Source organism: Phalacrocorax carbo, chromosome 7 (genome assembly GCF_963921805.1).
Source record: "Phalacrocorax carbo chromosome 7, bPhaCar2.1, whole genome shotgun sequence".
NCBI classification, from domain to species: Eukaryota; Metazoa; Chordata; class Aves; order Suliformes; family Phalacrocoracidae; genus Phalacrocorax; species Phalacrocorax carbo.
In genome coordinates this window covers 50,713,299-50,735,724 of record NC_087519.1, presented here as the reverse complement: position 1 = coordinate 50,735,724, position 22,426 = coordinate 50,713,299, and the positions used below count along the sequence as shown (strand labels likewise).

General features: G+C 38.2%; 1 protein-coding gene across 1 annotated transcript in view; it reads right to left on the bottom strand.

Annotated features, from left to right (window-relative positions):
- Positions 1 to 122: 122 nt before the first annotated feature.
- PRKCI (protein kinase C iota) overlaps positions 123 to 22,426 on the bottom strand; it is a 29,275-nt gene continuing 6,971 nt past the window's right edge. Inside the window, exons 2-18 of the mRNA XM_064457983.1 lie at positions 21,573 to 21,694; positions 16,918 to 17,007; positions 15,672 to 15,722; positions 14,407 to 14,492; positions 12,837 to 12,977; positions 11,922 to 11,976; positions 11,159 to 11,217; positions 10,552 to 10,728; positions 9,941 to 10,038; positions 8,816 to 8,902; positions 8,060 to 8,195; positions 6,962 to 7,049; positions 5,666 to 5,791; positions 5,489 to 5,568; positions 4,343 to 4,432; positions 3,932 to 4,047; positions 123 to 2,723 (exon numbers count right to left, since the gene is read on the bottom strand). Of these exons, the coding sequence (XP_064314053.1) occupies positions 2,636 to 2,723; positions 3,932 to 4,047; positions 4,343 to 4,432; positions 5,489 to 5,568; positions 5,666 to 5,791; positions 6,962 to 7,049; positions 8,060 to 8,195; positions 8,816 to 8,902; positions 9,941 to 10,038; positions 10,552 to 10,728; positions 11,159 to 11,217; positions 11,922 to 11,976; positions 12,837 to 12,977; positions 14,407 to 14,492; positions 15,672 to 15,722; positions 16,918 to 17,007; positions 21,573 to 21,694 (1,690 nt within the window). The 3' untranslated portion in view covers positions 123 to 2,635. The remainder of the gene's footprint in view (positions 2,724 to 3,931; positions 4,048 to 4,342; positions 4,433 to 5,488; positions 5,569 to 5,665; positions 5,792 to 6,961; positions 7,050 to 8,059; positions 8,196 to 8,815; positions 8,903 to 9,940; positions 10,039 to 10,551; positions 10,729 to 11,158; positions 11,218 to 11,921; positions 11,977 to 12,836; positions 12,978 to 14,406; positions 14,493 to 15,671; positions 15,723 to 16,917; positions 17,008 to 21,572; positions 21,695 to 22,426) is intronic.

Here is a 22,426-nt window from a genome sequence, read left to right as displayed (position 1 = left end):
TTCTCAAAGAAATTATAAGATGAGAACAACGCTCCTGGGGGACCTGGGTATTTAAGGGTCAGACAAGCCCAAGCAAAGCCCAGCATTTCACAGTATTTGTTTTACTGGTTAACACACAGAGACCTAATATAAATGTTTTATTTAAAGTAAAAAGTGTGCACAAGTAAAGGGAATGATTACACAACAACGTTCAAGACCATATTCCACATGAAACAGGAAAATAGTAGTGACAACTAGCAGAGCACCCATAAGAATCCAACTCGTATACAAAAAGGAGGTTAACTCCACATAAATACATCATGCTTCTGGCGCAGACGCTTCCTCCAGAAGACAAAGCCTACTGCACCGGACTGTTTACACCCAGCGTCCCTTCTGAATAGCTGTGACAGTTGCTATATGCTTAGCAATGAAAAATAACTGTTACTATCATGGCACTTTGGAGAAAACGAAAGTTTTAAAATGGGTTTACAGTTATTTGTTTGTCACTTAGCAACATTCTTCATGCTTAGGTACGTAAATAGAAAAAGCATCTTTTCTGTGACATTATCTATGAAAAAAAAAATTTCTTTTGTGCTTAAAGCAAAAGTTCAGTGTTTTACTCTTCTGTGATGAATAGCAGAAATGCCCTTCCTTACATAAAGCCATTTTACTTAATACCCTCTATGAAATTAAGCCACTGTAGAGACAATGCTTTTCTTGTTTGCTTTAAATAACTTCCAAGTTTAATATCAGTTACATCCTGATGTCTAAACCAGTCATGCGGGTGCAGAAGACAGGGGCTAAACAATTAAGCACGATTTTAAAACTGCATGTAAGCAATTCACTTGGCATGAATTAATCGTGCTGAAATTATTAGCTGCTCTTTGAAAGTAGGTTTGCTCAGATAGTTTACATTTGAAAATATACAACTTGAATTTAAGGGAACCTGATGTTTAACAGCATGGGGGTTCAATGCTTCCCAGAAACTGAGGCCCCTCCAATCACCTCCCAGTTTTGAAAACTCAGGAAACTCTGAAGTATTGGGCTATTCGTGTTGCAAAGAAAAATATCAACTAAATACCACGCCATGACGCTGCTGCGTGTTTGTGCCATCTCTCTCCTTGACACTAACATGTAAGTGTAAAAACATAAGCGGGGAGATTTGTGCTATGAACGTACAGCGTCGCCACACGAGGCTTTTCAAGGAGAGACACTGACCAAGCAGAAGTCTTATTAGAAGCTTCGGCTAAGGTTTGCTAACTTGTGCTTACAGATACTTAGATCTGCTTTCGGTAACACTTAGCTTGCCTTACAGCTCTTGCTTGCATAACACAGATTCTTTTCTTTGACGTCTCTTAATCCCTTTTCCCCAAAACAAAACAAAAAAAGTGGTACATTTGGCATTTCTTCAGCCTAAGACATTCAAAACTATTCCTTAAACATTAAAAATAGGAATTATCTGTGCTGTTTATTACACTGTTTACTAACATGAAATGTAAGAATCGCACCTCCCAAAAGCCCGAGTTTGAACCATTCTTTCAATTTATCCCGATTGCTTTACTGTTACCTTTGAGTCTAGTACCGACATCTAAGGCTTGATTGCCCTTACAAATCACCCTCTGGGAGTGGTGAAGTTACGGGAGTCGTGGACAGCACCTGTTTTTTTTCCAAGATGTGCTTCTTCCACTGGCAAAGTGGAATGCATTTCCAACAGTAAGATTGAAAAATAAAAAGGAAACAAATGCCCTTATCTAGGCCGTAGCTGTAACTGGATCAGAACTGCGTACGTTAAGACAGAAAGTGTAAAAGCAGTGAGTATGAGGTTCCACATCCATCAATATTAGCTGCCCGTTACTGCTAAGTTACACTCTACAGATTTTAACTTTTTAAATTATTAATTGAATTCCATTTATTTAAACTGACACTTTATACCACGTACAACCCTCACTGAAAGGGACAGGCTCAGAAAGGCACTCTCTGTGTATCAGCATACAACTCCTAGCGTATAATTTCAGAGCCAAGTCTATTGATTCTAATAGAGTTAACCATCCCCTTTAGGATAGGATCAATATACCCTGTGAAAGCAGCCATTCTTGACCTATTCAGTTTAAAAATCTGCTCTCCTTGCTGTCATTTCAACCTGAAGGGCAATAACATAGCTTCAAGTCTATGAGAACAGGGAAATGAGATGTTGAAAAAGGAGAGATTTAGAACTACAGAAGTCATAAGGTCTTACTTTGTCTTGCTGGAAAATTGGAAATCCTTTAATGATATTTTATTACATCCCCTAATGCAATTTGTATTCTTAAAGCAACAAATAAAAAAAGCCTTTCCTTTATCAGAAGGCTGTGTTGGCAGATTATACAGCCAGACCCCACTGTTCAGTCGGGAACCCCAGAGACCAGCTTCTCTATGAAAATTCAAGTTTGGCAAGACTGTTGGAAAGTTTAACACTTTCAGTCTGGCAGCTGAAGGTTCAGCATGACAACTGTCCTGGACGACAATGAATACAAAAAGGAAATTAATGAGTAATTCACACTAGGTGACAAGGGTAAGACGTTCAGTTACTCGTTTTATGCAAGTGCATCGAAATGAAGAGATGTTTATCCATGCAGAAACAGAGAGTAACAATTGGCACAGTCCAGAAATGGAGAATTCAGACACATTCCTCGGCTGACATCAAAAGAGGGTTTATATATTCAAAGCCTTCAAATTCAGACTGGTCAATCTTCTTCACAATATCACTATTAAGATTAGAAAACAGTCATTAGTTCAGCAAAATTAAAAAAGGTAACAATATTAACTGATAGTTTGTCTTAAAATCTAGACCCGTACAGTGGATTGCAATTGAAAGCATTTCCCTCCTCTCCTTTGTCCTGACAGTTACCACTGGTTTATTTTCTAGCCCCTATAACGAACACAAAACCATCCGGGAATAGCAATTGGGCCGCTCCCACGTGCGCATTCTCCCCACAAAGCAATCTGCAAGGTCTGCAGTTTTAAAACTTTCCCCAAACAGTTGGTTTTGTAAAAAACAGAACACATTAGGATGCAACAGATACTGCACCTGCATCAGCAACTTTTCTAAACTTTATTTGTACATTACGCATTTACAAAGGGATGAAGAAAGATGTTGGATCTCAGACCTAATTAAGGTGCGTAGGTAACATTTAATATTCACTGTGTGTTTACATACTACATGAACATTATGTAAAACCCTAGAAAAATCCCCGAGATGCAAACAGCAGTGGCTCAGCCAAACTAGAAAGGCCCTTCCCTCCTCATCCCAAATCAGGGCCCCTCAGGAGTAAGGAAGCACACATCTGCTACGAAAATCAAACGCATTATTGTGCATTTTAGCAAGGCTCTTCAGCCAGGATAATCTCACTTGACTACTAACAATTTAAAACACCTGAACAAGCCAAACAAAGTGTCTTCGCTTGTTCAGAACACCAAAGATAAATTCAGTCCCGACATTCTAGAAATATCATGGCTTAAAGTAATGCAAAAATAAACCACTTGACAAAACAAGTCTTTTTCCTTCACACGTTCGTTTCTTGCAGATGATACCACTGAAACTTGTAAAATAGCACTTATTCATCTTTCCCCACACTAAGAATATAGCAGCTTTCCCTTAGTTGGTATAGTTAGCTGATTGTTATCATTTGCATGATAAAATAATAATAATCATTTAATAGTGATTAAAACAATATAAAGATAATCATGCAATTTTTGTATAGTTAGTTAATTTTTACATCATGCCAGAGTACAATACATCATCCGGCCATTCTGACTCTACCTTGGGGACACGTAATAGAATTTTCTCCAAACTAACAGAAGAAAATATTATTTAATGCTTTATATACACTCTCTGTACTACAACCACAGCTATTACATGAAGTATTATAACTTCTTCACTGACTTATCAGAACTTAAGTTCGACATTACTTACTCGTCATCTGGAGTGAGCTGCACAGGTTCATTGGTGAATTGGGAATCAAAGTTATCCAGACCAAATTCTCCAGATATATTTGGTTTAAACGGAGGCACCACTTGCTTTTGCTCCATCTAAGAATAAATGCACTCAGTGACACCAAGAACGAGTTACAACCTATTGAATTATTTTTAAACAAGGCTGGAAGTTACTGTAAGTGTCTTTTGCATACTTCTACAAGCATTCTATTGATCTACCGTACTTACTGTGCATAAAAGGGGTTAAAAGACTCCATATTGTCATTACAGTACATCATAAGTTAAGAGCTGAAGGTTTTTGAGCTTAAGGTCACCTCTCACGCTCAAAACAAGTTGTCAAGCTGTCACTGCATGCAATGAAAATAAGCCAAGCCAGCGGGCACTCACATACCAGGTCCCAGTCAACATTCCGAAAGAACGGGTGTCCCTGGATGTCTGCAAATCCCGTTTGAGGATGGCAGCCCAAACGTTCCTTTGGGTCCTGTGCAAGGAAGAAAATCTTTCTAAGGGGGGGTCGTGGCCTACACTACGTCAATAAAATAGAAATGTTACAAATTCCATGAGAAACAAAACACCAGAGTTTCAAGGGATGCTGAAGAACTAAGTCAGCATTATTTATTTTGGAAACTGTTCCAATTTACTGTCTGAAAATTAGGCATGAATATATGGAAGCCTTTAACAGAGTTGTATGCAACCAACCATGCCGCCTTTCTTCGTTTTTATTCAGACCTGTTTAACCACCCTGTATGTTTCGGAGCAGATCTGGTTAGGTTACCAGTGAATTTGATTCTTCCCCCCTCCCACCCCTCTCTGAGCAGACCGAATACGCCGGGCGATCACGCTGGGGTGGTAACTGCAGGTTACTGATAAATACGGTGGAAAGAAGGGGTTTTAACAAGACAATCCCACCTCCCTGTACATATATGTGCACACACCATGCTACCAAGGAGCTGTAACAGAAGCAGTGTTCTTGAACGTTATTACTTTCTTAGAATAAATTTAAGCAAATCTGTTTTCTGCTGTACCTCTTTCTCCCCACTCATCTAACGCTCACTCAATAAAGGTCAGCGTGCGCTCGGACTCGTCTGCTACCACCTTTGCACTGTTTGACTCTCAGGCTAGTTAGCCACCAGCACAGAGTGAGCGTATGCTGCCTCTGCGTCTCCCTCGATGAAGCCATCGGCAGTTGTCAGAGCAATTTGCTAAGCTGCTTCTCTTTAAGAGCCAAAATTAATCTGAGAAGTTTGTCCAATACCCCAGGCTAAAGAAATCACTCTGAGCATTTCTAAGCCTTTCAGTTTGAAACTTACTCATGATCCAAGCCTAAGAATCTGGAGCTTCAGATTCTAAGACAAGTATCTAGACTAGGTCCCCCAGCTCCACTGAAACTCTGCTTTAGGCTCACACCTTTTCTACCCTGTTTCTGTATACAGCAGGTAAAGTCTGTCTGCTACACATTGACTAGGCAAGAGGTTTTTTAAAAAAAAAAAACCCGGCTGCTCCTGAGAAGTCTTAAATAGCCCCCTTTAGCTCTTACCTTATTAAGGAAACTCTTTAGAACACCTGCTGCTTTAACAGAAAGCGATCGGGGAATTCGGATCTGTTTTTCCAAAATTACTGCAAGAAAACAAGGTTCAAATCAGCCTTTGCATCTTTAAAGTTCAAGGTAAGTAGAAAAAATGCACTGAAGGGTAGGAACGCTTATGGCACTTACCTTGGAAGAGATAATCTTCTGTGTTCTGATCAGGATTGTCAGAACTCCCAACAATATCAAATGGTGACCGGCCCGCCATCATTTCAAACATCAGTACACCAAGTGCCCACCAGTCTACACTGAAGCCTAGAATTCAAATGAGAAAACACCAATAAAGATATTTTGGAGTAAAAATACCAACACTTTTGGGGCTAAAGACAGACATGTTCTGAGAAGAAAGAATTAATTCAAAAATTTAAGTATCACCAGTCTTTCTGATTACCTGAACAAAGGAGAGAGAACCACTGTACTAGACATTACTTGGTTCATTATATGCGTGATAGGAGGAAGTGCTGTACAAAGCGAAGGAAATGCAAACAGTTTAAAGGTTGGTGTTAGGCCTTAAAAAAAGGTTTAGATAATATTTAAGCCTAGCCATTACTAACCAACAGAGCGTTGATTATCCGGGGCAGGGGACAAAGACAAGGAGGAAGTGTGTGATTCTTAATGGCAGCACAACAGTAATTTATGGAGCTGGGCACATCTCTTCTACCCTTCACTGGTAAAGAAAAAAATTCCAGTAGCTAGGCTAGGGCTGAGAGTTGGCCTAGAAAGTTCGTGGTAAGGAGGGAAGATGCAAAGCCAGTCTGAAAGAGACATTCAACTGAAATGAGACGGCAGATTTAAAAAATATGTATATATGTATATACACACACACTTTTTGTTTTTTTAATAGGAACTAATTGTAGAACTTGTTAAAATCTTAAGGGAAGAAAACAGATCAAAGATCTGCTTGGCACAGTATTGGAAGCTTAGGAAGAAAGGACAGGTAACAGGAAACATACACAGCAAGCCTCCTATACTCTCTTACAAGTCTTCTTCAGGAACCTCTTGGACTTCCTGAACAAGCAATTGCACAAAAAAATTCATTTTTAACACCGAGATTTGTGAAAGGGATGTCTGCTCTCTGGGACCTTTGTATCTAATACTATCTTTGTGGCCAAGTATAAAGCTCCAAAACAACACAAGTGTGTCATTAGTAGTAGTTAAAATAGTTATAAACAACAACAAATTTGGAAGACCCAAGCTATTCTTCAAGACTGACACAGAATTTAAAATCTGGAAGGCAGGGTATCTCATTTGCTTGGTGAGATGTTTTCTGCCCTTCCTTTGAAGGGTTTATTCACTTTTTCAGACAGGATGCTGAATTAAGACCAACGATGTGTCTAGTGGAGATTTATGCTTTCTACTGCTGAAGAACTTGAGTTCTTCACATAAGAGACAAGGTATATGGTAACAGTGAAAAATTCAATTTACCGTAATCCTCTCCCCGGAGAATTTCAGGTGCAATATAGTTTGGAGTCCCACAGAATGTGCTGGTTGTGTCACCGGGCCTCAGACCCTCCTTTAGGAATAGAGGGCAAGAAAATACAGTTAGCCAAAGAACCCACACTCCCTCCCTCTGCTGAGAGCTTAATTTTGAATTAATTTAAGTGTCCTGAATAAACTGCTTTTGTTTTAGTAAAACTATACTTAAATCTGTATGTAAACAAATAGAAAACACTACTTGTTTCAGAAGAAACAGAAATAGGTCGCATCTAGAGTCTCAAGAGGATGGCACGTATCTACTGATCACATCATCTTTTAAGGTTTTAGCTAGGAAGCCCTGCCACATCCCTGACAGGCAAGTGGGAATAACTGAGGCATGCTGGAACAGCTTACATGACTGGGGTGTCGCGATGGACAGTCACAAGCTTTTCAGAGAAGAGCACGGGATGCAGGTTGGGAGGGGGTTACCCAAAGGAGCTGTGCAGTTTTCATCCTTGGAAGTTTTCAGGACCAAAATGAACAAAGCTCTCAGTAACCTGGCCTGATCTTACAACCCACCCTGCTTGGAGCAGGAGGGCAGATTAGACCTCCTGAGGCCCTTTCTGACCTATGTTATTTTATGCTTTTCAGTTGCTTAGCCAAAATTATAGCATTTAAAATAGTTCTAAAAGATCAGCATCATGGCAATTCCATGGCAAAGTCAAACCTGCGCTCCAGTGTCTCTGTAGTGACAAAGCTTTCCTAGAGAAAATGGGAAATGCCACGGAATCCAAGTGGGAGCAAGTGGGACTGATATATTTCAACCTCTTTTTGAAATCAAGCTGTCTTGAGTATTTCAGCCTACCCCTCCCAGTCAAGTTGATACAGCAGCTTTATAAAACCATGAATGGTATATACGTGTAGTCTGTGCGCTTTGGCATTTCTTTTTCTTTTCCCCATTTGTAGAAGCAAAATGAGTACACAGGCTGTCTGCACTGTGCACAAATGAGTACCTTGACATTTCACAGTTTTAAGTCTCTGTATCTTTTAATTTATGACAATTTGTTAATTGTTGATTTTACTGGTCGGCAAGGAACTAGAGCTTACCTTGCACATGCCATAATCTGTGAGTTTAATATGCCCTTCGGAATCTAGTAGCACATTATCCAGTTTTAAATCCCTGTAGATTATCCCTCGCTCATGTAAATAGTTCAGTGCGAGACTGATTTCAGCAGAATAAAACCTAGTGCAGAAAGAAGGAGATATTGATGACTCAAGTAATCAAAAAAACAAACCACAATACCATAGTATTGGTAGTATGATACTTTTCTAAATATAATAGCCTGTATTCTATTATCTTTCATCAGAGAAGCAGGTAAGTTGTTTAGAATCATACAAATACTTCTACCCACAGTCAATTAAAAAATTATTTTTAATTAATATTAATGTCGACTGAAATCATCCCTTTCATCTCACCGTCTGAGATGAAACATATGCACCAAGAACTCAGCATTTGCCTGGACAGCTGGTAGTGGTTGTTGTAAGAGAAACACATCGATATCATTAGACAGTTAAAAAAAAAAAAACCAAAAACAAACCACAAACACATTTTTCTAGAAGAAATAAAATCAGAATCAGACTGAAGTCACCTAGGGTAATGCTAATACAAACAACACCTATTACAGTTCCTCCTCAAAACAAAAGTACGGTAGCTTGCAGCATTAAAGTGAGGATGCAGTTTCACATTTCTTAAATCCTCAACGTCTGGAGAGGATTTGCTAGCTCATCATTATAATCTCTGCACTACTGCGCTGTGTCAGAAAACCAACTGTTTTGATGCAAGAAATATGAAATTCGGTGTACCTGGCATGCTCCTCTGGCAGCTTCCTCTGTCTCTGCATATGAAACATTAGATCTCCTCCATTTACATACTCTATAACGAAGAATAACCTGAAACACACAGGAGTTTGTTAAAAAGAATTGTATACAAGGCTGAAGGAGATTTGAGATGTTCCGGGTCTGTTATTGAACAATGTCAGTTCAGCAACTCCCATCTCTCTGGTCATATGGCTGGTTTCACCATTTTCCCTCCCTTTAAATAAATTGCCAATGTTAAACATCAAGCATACGAAGTTTCTCTAGACAATTCCATTATTCCTAAAGGAAAGTAATTAATCCTTCCCACTCTCCTAATCCATTACAGCTACTGCTAGTCATTATTACATATATGATATGTAAATAGATTCACAGCAGTTTCTATGCACAACCCAGAATTTAAAAAAAAAAACTTTTCTCATTTCCCTTCCTGATCCCTTCAATCTCCTTTGTTTGTGGTTAGTACTATTAGTATATTATAAAAGCTCTTTTTTCTCACTTCCCTGCACTAACCTGCCACCTTTTCAAACATCAAGGATGTTGTTTAAATATACAATAACTATGTTCTAAATATACTGAAAATTATTACAGAATAAAATAGTAATTTATTTACTGCAATCTCTTCTCCTGAATGTAAACACAAAGGAAAATAATAATTTTCATCCTATTATTCTGTTTTCCTTTTTAAAATTCAGGTGCTATTTTCCGACTTCTGCTCGGAGGCATGAACTCTCTGAAGACAAGTACGTTTGAGATCAATTTCCTCAATGTTTGTACTTCTAATTTCTCACTCCCTAAACTTTGTTTTCCTCCCCTTCTAGGCTCTGTCTTCTACCTCATATTCTTCCGCCTTTTTTCTGCTAGCTGCACCTCTCTTCCTGTCCCCAAGCCTTCCCATCACACCTACCAGCACTTTATATTCCTCTGCATCTTCCCAATCTGAAAAGCTTAGATGATGAACATGGCCTTTTGCTCATAAAATGCTACGGTGATTTAGAGTACATTGACTTTCGCTACCTACCTAACACTTAATGCTTTAAATAGGCCTTTGAGGTGCCTAACAGTACCAAATATTTCTTGAACAAGACTATGTTATTATCTTATGACCTTTACCTGCTTTCTGTCTGGAAGCAAGAGTGTAATCCAACAAGAAAGGGATGATTTGAAGCCTGTTCAAAGACGTGTTTCTCCGTCTGAACCCAATCAATATCCTATTTATTTAAGAAAAGCAACATTCAGAAAAGTGTTGTTGCACTTCTGAGGTCAAGCATTAATGACAACTAGCAAAAAGATACTCAAGCGTTTTGCCGTCCTCATTTTACTTGCAAGAAATTAAATATTACACAACTCTCCAATGTGAAGTAAGACAATTTAGCATACTCTCTTTTGTCCTCTGTCTTGAGCGTCCCATACTTTTAGCCTCACTGTGTTACTACACTTGGGAGTGAAAAATCACTTGCTATAAAAGATAAACTCGTGCAGACAAATGTGAAGTAGCATAAAGAAATGCAAAAGAAATCAATGGCAGACCAAGAAATAAAGGCAAAAGCTCTTGGATAGCAAACCACGGTCACTTGTGAACCTTCTGTAGTACAGGTTGTATAGAAACCGCATGTATCGTTTTCAATTGGCGTTGCAGACCCAGAAGCCTGGCTCCCACCTCACAGTAAATACTGAAGCTGTTTGGAAGAATTGCCTGATTTACTGATAAAAAGCTTGCCTACCTCATCATCATTGACGAGCTCTTTCTTCACCACTTTCATTGCATAAATGCGTTCAGTTTTCTTCAGTCGAACAAGCAGTACTTTAGCATAACTGCCTCTTCCTATAACTCGGAGCAAATCAAAATCCTGAAGACCGAGACTGGAGGAAGCTTTGCCACTTTCTCTAATGCTCATTGCCTGTTGACAAAGGTAATTTGAAATTAGTAAGCAGGCTTGCTAATTTTAACAACTGCAAAAGTTAGCATTTCAAATAGAACAGCAAAATTAATATAAACAACTGATTCAATTAACACTTGTTTTTCTTAAAACTGCACTGTCCTGGAAAGGAATGTGAGGGGGGGAGAAAGGAGGCAAAATAGACTTGGCAGATAAGAAACAACTGAAGCTGGAGGATTTTGGAATACTTTCTAAATCAAAGCACATCTCAACTTGGTTCAAAATAAAACAGCTTGCAAGCTATAAATGCATACACCTGAGTGCGCAACTCAAACGTGCTTTATGTACCAGTTTTCAGTTTGTGACAAGTTAAATCACTAAAACCTTGAAATTGAGAGAGACAAAGGCTTTAAGATTTCTAAATACAGTTAGCATGGTTACGATACTTCACCTCTTTTTCTTCACCAACATGGTCCAAGCTCTCATGACTTGAGGGATTGTACGGAATCACTAGAGGTGCAAGAAAAAATTAGACCAATGTGACACAACAATATTTTCTTTTGTCTTAAAATTTCCACACGCAAGAGCTCAATCAGAGAGATACAACAGATGCATTGAAATTGTGCAAGTACTCGAAACTGTTGGGTTTGTTTTGTTGTTTGTTTTGTTTTTTTTAAACCATGAGAATCATTCTTTTGCAATACTGCATTAATAATCAGTTATGGCTAATATAAAACCCTGTAATATATTTGGAGATCTATTCAGATTAATCTTGACTCCACACAGAATCTTGTGCAGAACAGTGGTTTAACCTGATCATTCAAATTCAAATGTTAGGACCACCATTCTGACTGCTACAAGAATGAACTTGTTTGGCTACCGATTCAGCAGAAACCATTCTGTTAAGGTTTGTGTTTGTTTGGTCAATAAGGGCATTTAAAGTACACAGATTACTGATAGAAAAGTGTAACTGACAGCCTAAATTCTTCCCTTTTAGCCAAGTTCCTTAAACTGATACGATATGAACAACTGAGGAGTTTTTATATTTATACCCCCCTTAGCATTAAGAAGCTGTCTTAATTTTTGATAGATACAACAATTAATAATGTTGCTGTATGACAAAATTAAGGTTTTAAAAATAATTTAAAGTTACTCTCTTTCATTTTAAAACGCAGAGTTTACAGTAATTTAAAGAAAAAAATTATTGATCTTACCTGATTCTACATTATCTGGATGCACCGATGATGGATCCATAGGCATTATTGGTTCCTGCAAATATGCACAGGATTTTTGTAACAGACTGTCCAAGTGTGAGACACATTATTTTAGGGACAATAAATGAAAGTAATGATCCCTGAGGAGTATAATCTAGCTACTTTTTAACTTGATTAGTCAAAATAGTTACTGCTCTAATCCATTTACAATCAAAGAAACCACTGCAGTCCTTATTTTACCTATTTTCCAGAAGTTATGACATGTTTCCAGAAGCTGTTGAAGTGACAATTTAGTACAACAGAGAAAAGAAGTACAGCAGATGAGAAGCGAGACACAAAAGCTCAAGTACTTCAGCAGTGCATATTATTAGCTAAGTGAATTAACAAAATGTTGACCTATAGCTGTCTGCTATTAATATTAAACCAGGAGCAGTAATCATCTAAATCTTTCTGGGGACTTAAGAACTAAGAACGATTGAATTTCTTGGGTGAAAAGTCAAAACTTCTGCACTTCACCTTCCTTATCTGTGAAATGGGAAATATTCTAACGGATGTTTAGAGAATTTATTTTACCTGTACCTCACTTCGAAGATGCAAAACGGTAGGCTTAAGCGTGTGCACATGCTATGTAACAATGTAGTGAAGGATGAGATAAACATCACTGATACGTTTATATTTGAAACAGGAAAAAATATCAGATGTGCAAGTTAGATGCCTGTCTTGCAACTAAGTTGCCATTCTGCTGATTCCCAAACTTCCTTGCAAAGTGTCACAGTAACCATAACGAATGATGTTTTACCTAATGCGATTATTTGCAGACTACTGTCTGAAAACCACTAGTATAAAATGGGCTTTTTTGTTTGCTTGGTCACGTGTTGGTTTTTAAAGACAACTTTTCAGTTAAGTTTTACTTACTGGTTGCAGTGTATGACGGCCACATTCAATACTGACAAGTTTGTGACACTTCTTGTGAACAAGGAGTTTGCAATTGATGCATTTGTATCCTTGGCGACCCAGGCCCCATATCCGGTCGGTGCAGATGGCACAATGAGCTCTCTAGAATGACAAACCAACAAAACCAATTAAAGAGCAAAACTAAATAAAAAAAAACCCAAACAAAAAACCACACCACCACAAGAAAACGCGACAAGAAAACCCCAAACAAAACTATTCAGCCACACTTTCATTAACAAAGAACATAGGATAGGAGATCAGGAGATCCCTACTGAACCTGCCACTATGCCAAGGGTCTCTACCTGAAACCTTTAAGAACCAACAGACAGACACAATACAGAGGATATAAAAAATTAGAACTGAACAATAAGCAGCAACGGCCATACAGAAAGCATGCATCTACATGGGAAGGCGCAGGCACAGCCAGCCTCTTCTGCTGCGCAGAGACCCAGAGAGACACAAGCCAACTCCAGGTCAAGCGCCCTGCAGCCAAGTCAGCAGGCTGCCGTGCCCAAGCTAATCCGCTACATGTCTCCTCATCTCTCTGCGTAGGTGAGTCCTTACATTTGTACAGAGGAAGGCAGGAGAGCAAACGCTTCAACACATTAAACCACCAGATTAGAGGAAATGGGAAGATGGCCACTGAAGGACACTCACAAAACAATTCAAAAGAGCCATCAAGAGCCATCAAAACAGGATGTCTATGAAAGCAAGGGTGGAAAGTGATTAAACTGCGGTGCCTTGACAGCCTTTGACCAGGGGAGGTTAAAAAAAAGAAAACAAAACAAAAACCAAAACCAAAGAGCAGTTAAGATACAAAGGATGCTCAAGATGAAATTTAGTGGAGACAATCTCAAGCATTAAGCACACAATACACTAAGCTTTGAAAAGGAGGAAAGATTATTGAAGCTGTCAAGGAACCCAGCTTTTTCATATATTTTGGGTTTGGTTTTTTTGCTCTCATTTTTTTCTAAATACAACAGATAACCTTCCTGGTCCTTAGCTAATTATATTTGACCATTTCTTCTTAAAAATATTACAAATTATTTGTTATTTTCAGGTGTTACATGCCATCATAAGCAGGCTGTTTGGAGAAAGACCTCAGTTTTTCATTTAAAAGTCATGAAAGAAAAGTCTGTGCATCGTAAGTGACTTCAGACCTTTTTACTCCCAGAATTTAAAGAACATAAAACGTACTCTGAGCTCCCAGTCATCTAATGTCAGTGTTCAAGTTTCCCCTCTGAGAAGATTCCAAGGGAACACAGGGGCATTTATATAATTGATATCATGGTTTCAGAGTATATGTAAAGTGAACTGCAACCAATTTTTTTTTTTCAATTTTAAGGTCTTGAAAATTTAATAATGATTAAGTGTCCTGAAACAACAGGGTTACCAAAAGTCTACATACTACAGACAAACAACGAAAATGAGAAGAAAAAACTACCTTATAATTTTTCAAGGCAGCAACACTGTAATTACAAAAGAAAGACATCCCTGTACCATGGTTTTAAATACCCAACAAGAGTCTCACCCTGTTAAATCGTTTGGCTTGGAAAGTGTGACCATTTGCACAATAGAGCTTTCGCCACCGGCGGGCGCCTCGGCGATAAATGGATTCTAAGAGGAAAAACATACGGTTATATCCATAAAAATATGAACACAGAACTATGACACCTTCTCATGGACCTTTCCGTGTAGTGATTGGCAGAGTAGAGTTTCACTCCTGCACTTCACAAAAACACAGAGTAATGTTCCAAATATCTTTTTGATTTTTTAAGTTTTGGAGAAAATTTGAAGTCAAATAACCCGATCAATTCAAAGTTAATTCTGCTTTTCTGAGATTAAAATGAACAGTGAGTCAAGACAAGGAAAACTGCCCAAACAATACAAACACTTGTGTGCAAAGTCTGCACCTACCTCACCTCAACTCGGGGAGGAGCTGTGGGGAAAGCGAAGGAGGAAAGAAGGTGTATTTCAGGAGCATGCCCTGATTTATAAGATCGCTTGCACAAATCCTCCAGTGGTTTAGATCCACAGCTGCCACTGCTTGGGTTTTTATTTTTTCTTACTAGAGGCATGTCAGGAAGCCAAACTGAAACCTAGAATATGCAAAACTACACCGAGATGCAAATCTAGTTCTGATTCAGTCCGCAACCTCATCTTTTCAGAAACGCAGCATTATCCATACTGCCAAAGTTAACTTTTCAGCACACACATTTACATTTGTCAGAGACTTGGATAGCAAGCTGACAGGTGTGTGCACACATAACAGACACACGCTCTTCTATAGAATTTTAAGACAGAGGGAAAATTACCTCTTTAACGTCTAGTACGTTAGCTAACGTAAGAGTGTTTTGGAGAATACTCCTGAGAGTACCTAAACATTTAAGATGAATTTAAGATTAATTAACCACAGATCTCTAACTGGTGACATGACAAGTCATTACCATCAGTTACCAGTGGTTACAAGCCTTTGTTCACATTAGTCAGCAGCAATCTGGCAACTACTAAAAAGACAGGAATGGGATAAAAAACTGTCAGGACAGAAGACGCACAAGCAAGTAAAGCAGTGTGACATGGATAGTTAACATGAACGTGAAATGCTTATTAACAAGGATTCATAGGTGACAAACAACATTTAAGTTCAGCAAGACTTCCTATTCCTTTAAAATATTTAATCTGTAGAGATCTACGTTATTTATAAGTGTAGGATGCCAAACCATAGAATATCAAAATCTTCTAGAACAGGAAATCTGAACCCCTGATTTTATGTACTTAACTAAAATGCCTACTTACTATCTTCTCCTGGACAAGGCATGCCAGGCCGTTCTGGTACACAAGGAAATACTGCAAGAAAAACATTAACTTCTGATTAATTTTTAATTCAGACAGAAAATAAATCATTGGGTTAAATACAACACTTCTGAAAGGCATTCAGCCATTTAGGAAGACAGCATAGACTGCATTTTTACAAAACCTTGTGCCAGAGCAGGTGCCCGAAAAAACAGTGATATACGTGAGAAACACGAGCAAGAAGCAGAATAAACCAAGTTACTTCCTCAAGAAAGGCACTAGAAAAAAGGAATTATTCTGGCTTCTCACGAGCTTTAGAAACAGTCAGAGAGAAGTATAGCTGGGGATAGTTAGCCCTGGTGCTGGTTTAATCAGCAGCTTATCAAACACAAAAATATATGGAGAAAGGGCAGAGCAAAACATATACTGAAGTACTATATACAGAAACAGTGAAATATATATAGAAACAGATTACATTCTTCTACCACTTCTAAAAAGTCTTTGTGGGAAGCTGAAAAGCTCTCTCTTCCTTCCAAATGAGCTAATGGTGAACTAGATTTTTTGCACCCTTTTAGAGGACCATGTTAAGACACTGTAGCATAACACACCCACTAACACTCTTTACAATGATCCCCTGATTTTCTCCTATAACCTCTGTTAAACTGAAATATATCTTCTGCTTCTAAAAAGTCACAAACAGTAAGAAAACTGTACTGCAGAAGCTACCAAAACAGGCACATAACCCTGAAAAATAAAAATTGAACAATTACACATCAAACAGGGGCACGATATTATTAGGTTCAAAACTGGTCTCTAGTACTTAATTTTAGAAAAGTCAAACTTTTGACTAATCTGTCATCACAAATGGAGCTCATCAACTTATTTTCCTAATGTAGATGCTGCTCTGAAGTACTCATCAATAACAAAGTGTAGAACACTGTACTGTGTATCTTCTACCATTCGTTGCCAGCAAGCGTACGAAGGCATTTGGGGTGAATGAATGAGATGGGGGCTGTCATTCATTAATGAACTAACAGCAAAGTATTTTTTCCTCCCTTAATAAAGAACATTGACAAAGTGCTGACAGATAAAAAACACAGTGCGTGGTCTTCAGCAGCATCCTCTTGACAGAATGCCACAACAGGCTTTAACTGAGGAGGCTGCGCAAGAGACCCAGACAATGCAAGGTAAAAATTCCACTTATGCACAGGTACAAACATGAGAAGTAATGCCTTAAATTTCACCATACCATGAATTAGAAGCTCTGAATCCTTGTTTAGTTCATACAACCGAAAGGCCTCTTCTAACTCCAGCTGGGAAGAAACTGTACATGGATCTCCTGTAGAAAGAAAACACCACAAAACTCAATCCAGTTAGTTCTGTACTGTTCAACAGTTCCCTCGCAGTCAGTTCTGAGATAATTATTGTAGCAAAACAGAACGGTATTCTCAAGTGTGGTAGTATTTCTTTTTAACGCTGTTCAGAGAGTACATATGAAAGTGTAGTCATATTGAACGCTTTCAGGAAAAATAAAAATATGAGATATTCCCAAGAGGCGAGCAGATCATAATCACAAAACACCACTGGTTTCGTCTGCTGCATGATGTAATTGGTTGCACATCATTTCAGTACAGGAGGTGCAGGTTATCTTCCTGCACCTAAAATCCTTATAAGATTCCATTTTATTTCATGGATTTTTAATTAGAACTGAGTCAATTCTATTTTCACAGCTCCTTCAACATTGCTAAGACTTTAACCAGGAGGCGCAAAAGCAGTTAGACCTCTAGTCTTTCCTCAAACCTCAATCAAGACACTGGACAAACCAAGTAACCTAAGCGAAAACACCCCATTTTTCTGATTTTTAACTACTGCTTTCACACTCACAGGACTATTTGAAGTAAAATCCCTTAAAGAAAGGGCACCAAGGCAGGAAAAATAAACAGGTGTGGGGTGGTTGGCATTTCTTTTCTTTTTTGTAAAACAATTGCAGCTTTTGTTGACCATTTGGGATGGAGCAGATTATCACACAAGTATTTGGCACGTATTTTAAAGTTTCTCTGACAAGACTGCAGTGGATTGCTTTAACAAACCTGTGTTTCAGAAGTCACAGTTCAAGACTGACTATGGTCTCTTTGTAGATATCTACTTTTTGCTTCTAAAAAAATAACATGTATCCACAAAGGTATTTGAGAATCATTAAACAACACTTAATTATATCAGGGCAATTTTGACACATAGGTAGGTTTAAAACCTGCTGATGAGGTGGGCGAGGAAAAAATGAGATCAGGCTAGAGATCTGCTGTGTTCAGGATCAGGAGCAAGAAGGACCTTAAATTCTAGTGTTGGTTCATACTCCTGCAGACACACAGCCTGCACTTTACCTGTTTCTCAAGATTCATCTAAAGGACTTCATCTGATATTTTAACCGATCACCTGTGTCTGGCAGTGTTTGGAAACGGCTAGAAAGACTGAAAGGAACGACCATGCAACAAAACGGTTTTGTCCGTGTCTGATGCAGATTAGGAACATTATTTAAAAAAAAAAATCCCTCTAAAAGAAGAAACCTTGTTCAAAATAGTACTACAACTGAAACATTTTTAAAGCAATGTTGAATCTGAATCGTCACCGCCCCAAAGGAAAAAGTCATTCTGGTTATTAGTTCAACTTTTTTCTCCCCTCCACCTACAGAAGTTGTTCTGTGTGGAACATGGGACTTATCTCTGCCTGCTCGTACTCCAGCACATGAGCAGAACAAGCTTCTGTCTGGCCAAAATCCCATGTAGTGAGTCTACTGTCACAGAGCGTTTCAATTTTTTAACAGAAATCCTACTTTCCACACCCAGAAGTGGTAAAATGGTTGTGGGTAACTGAACTGGAGGAAGGCAGAACAACTTCCACCTCAGATGAACTGGATCCAATCTGAAAGTTTCACTGCTTTGAGTCTTTGGTCAATACCATGGTTTGAAAGTTAACCAGCAACAGTCAATTTAACTATTTTCTTCTTGTTTTGTACCACAAGATACCAAAATGAATACAGGCACTGCTAAGGCTTTTTGGTAGAGCCATGCACCTAGCGGGCAGATGGGTATTTAAAACTCACCCTACCAGAACTTTTTCTAGTTAATTTGTTTTGCTTCTACTGTGTTCATTCTTTTCTATTGCTAAAATATTAGTAATGAACTGTCCATTTGTAGCATTCTGTCTTTATTCTTTTCCACATGTCATAATCCTCAGGACTTCGAAGCCAGTTGTAGTCATTTTTCACCACACCACCTCCCCCCTGCAATTAGCCTATCTGGATATCAAACTGCCTACCCACCACCGTGCAGAGCACGGAGGGAGGAGAAGGAACAACTATTTATTCAGACTCACTATCGGAATCAACAAACCAGTTTTTCTTTAGTTGTTTCTGACACCTCTGCAAACAGTTCTGTGTTTCTTTTTGGCAGAAGAAAAGGAGGCTCTCAAGAACACGCACCATGCTTCAAACTAGGAACAGAAGGTTTATAGACATACTCTTTTAACAAGTTTGGAGTAGTACAAGTTTTGCAGCCAAAGACAGCTGGGATAAGAGTCAGAGTAAAATATTTACTTTTGAATTATATAGCAAGAAACAACAGACTGAACAGAAACAAAAGGCTAGTGTCCAATCTACAGGACATTTCAGAAGGCAGAGGTAAGATGAAATGATTGCATACAGATAAAATAGAAACTTGTCTAAAATTAGATCAAGCTCTTTCTATTTTCCAGTTGCATCTAAGCATTTATTGAAGGGATTCCACTCAACTAAGTCAGGTCTGCCTTTGTGTGCTATTACCTCTATGGAATACAAGTAGTTATACATGATGCTCTGCATCTTGCAAAAGCTAAAGAGACATTTAGTACATGACAAATAAACCTTAGTGACTAAGTAAACCTGGTTTAGTCACTCATCTGATCAAGCAGTGCAGTCAGGAAGTAGTGAAGAGATGGCCTAGATGCTGCATCTCGCCTTACAGATACAGAAGCATGGGTAGTAGTATAACAAATACCAGCCCACAGTACCCACCTTTCCTCACGCTACTATCAGAGAGCGAACTTCAGTTTTAGTCAAGAGGATGCGATACAGGAATTTTCCAAGAACGCAAATTATGAGTTTCTAGAAAGAATACCAACTGAAATCACCAAAGAGTTGTGGAGAAAAAGAGAGGAGGCAGGGGTCTTGGCAAGAAGCCATGCATTGTTGATGCAAGAATTACTCATAATAAAGATGGCGGGATTTTTTTTTCAACATTCTCCTCATCACCAGATTAGCAACTTTTCCACTGGCATTAAACTGGAAGTCAATAATTAAAGCAAACACAGATTGCTTGCGAAAATTGAATCCTATGCGAAAACATGAAAATAATTTAGTCAAACTGCAGCATTCCTTTTTTTTTTTTACCCCTATCTAATTAAAGAGCAGAAATTAAGACAGAACAATCTGTTGCTTCAAGTACATCGTTGAATCTGCACAAAATTTCCTACTAATGTTTTAATAAAAAGATAGGTACTTCTTACTATGACCGACACTGCAGACTCTTCAGTGCGGAGTCTATTATCTTCCTCAAGATAAAGCAGAACAGCCGGCTTACTATGAAGTAAATGCTCAACTCAAACAGCACCACTGCACAGTTCAGTCGTAAACATTATTCATGCTGTAAACATTATACCAGCCTCCGCCTGGTATAAAGAACTTTGGAATGATGAGGGAAAAATAAAAGGAGGATAATCTGCTCAGACTCCCAGGACAACATAGTCTTCAACACACCTGCCCATAGAGCACTTCCAAAAATCAGCTTTGGTCCATGTTTAGCTTTAAGCTCTGAATAAACTGGCGCTCACTCAGTTTTGAATGCGAAAGCTGTGCAAAGGGGAGGAAACAGTTCCATAAGCACCATTTATGCTAATGACGGCGTACAAATACTAATCACTGCTGACAAATCACTGCACATTACAGCCTTTTATGTATTGCATCAAGTACTTAGCATGCTAAAGCAACTCAACAGCTATTTCATAACTCAGACATCTCTTTGGTGTAGCTCAAAACCCACGTGCAGAATACACCAATTCTACAAAGAAAACAGGAACTACAAGTAACCTTTTCAAAAAATTAGTAATGTATACATACAGCTCAACTGGACTTCATCTGTGAAGGAAAAGGGAGAACAGACTCTGAACATTTTTTTCATCTGAGATGAACCTTAACATGGATAACGTAAGCTCTAGAGATGACAAGAGTTCTCAGCTGAGGCTGTTACTGCACTTTGATAGAAGTTACTATACATCACTCAGACAAGTAATTTCTCTGTTTACATTTAGAAAGTTTCATTAGTAGCTACATGTTAATAGCCTTTAGGTTGCCAAAGTAACAGCTGATACAAACACTCAAAATATAGTGCTTTTGGTTATACATACAGCTCAGCTACATATTAAATTGTATCAATATTTTACATAAATACTGTCATTTGTATGATTTAAGCTTAGCTTAACTCTTCTTCAAAGATTTAAGACTTATGGGGATCTTCTTCAGCAGTATAAGGGAACACTTTCTAATCCTTTCATTAAAAATCCTAACATTGAATTCACATTTTGATAAACACTGGGGTTTTCTTTGGTTAAGGGGGAAAAAAGAAAAAAAGAAAACTAAAGAAAAAGAAGAGAGCTACACACTAAGCAGTTTGAAACAACCACCTTTTCATTAAGATATACGTACAAAGGTATTGGATAACCATTATTTTTGGAGTGACATTTATTATTTTTAAAATATACTTATGAAGTAGGTTTTATAAGCTTATCTTATGAAGGCAGAGAGAAAGGAAAAGATGAAAGGGAGAGGAAAGCTAGAAAGATGAGCAACTACTGACAAGTATGATGAGAATTTACCTTCTTCATCAATCCATTTCATGGTGAAAAGCTGTTCGTTGTCAAAGGAGCACATGTCTCGAACTTCATTGCACAATCCCTCATATGAGATGGAAGGTTCAAAATATGTTATCATGATGTCCCTGAGCAAGAGAAAAGTAAATTTGAGAAATTATACCGTAATATGTAGCACTTCATCATCACCTCCAACACCTTCAGAATACCACTAACGTAAAACCCGTACCTGCTGCAGTCCCCTAAAAAATATTGAAGTGGAATAAAGCACGTAAGTTCCCCTTCCTACAGTCAAGTCAGGCTCCAAGAGATTTTTATTACCACTAATTGACATCTAATCCTCCAGGTATCTGCTTAACAAAAATGAAGATTTAAATGCCCAAATAACTACAAAGTGAACTGCAGCAGTATTAACCACACACAGAAATATTATACCAATGGAAAGAGAAGAATGAAATGCTGCAAAAATTTTGAAGGATGCTATTAATGTATTGCTGGTTTTGCTTGCTCTTTAGCAGTTATTTGTTGTTAGATACCAAAATGTTTTGTAAGAACACAGACACCTCCTCCAACTAAATTTTGATTGTGTAGATGTTAAGAAAAAGTAATGAAAATTATTAAACTGGTTTCCTAGCAGGTTATAAGGGATGCTCCAAATATTGAAAGTACCTTTAAAAAAGACCCACGATGCTTCACTGCAATGACAGGGAAGGCTGACAGAGACATTTACAAGTAGAATTAAAATTTACTGCTTTACTGTTATGCAGAATGGGTATTTCTGTTATAGTTAAGATTAGAAGTTAGTTAACCTGGTGTTTTAAATATGTTAACATAAAATGCTGACCCATTGCCCTTGGTAT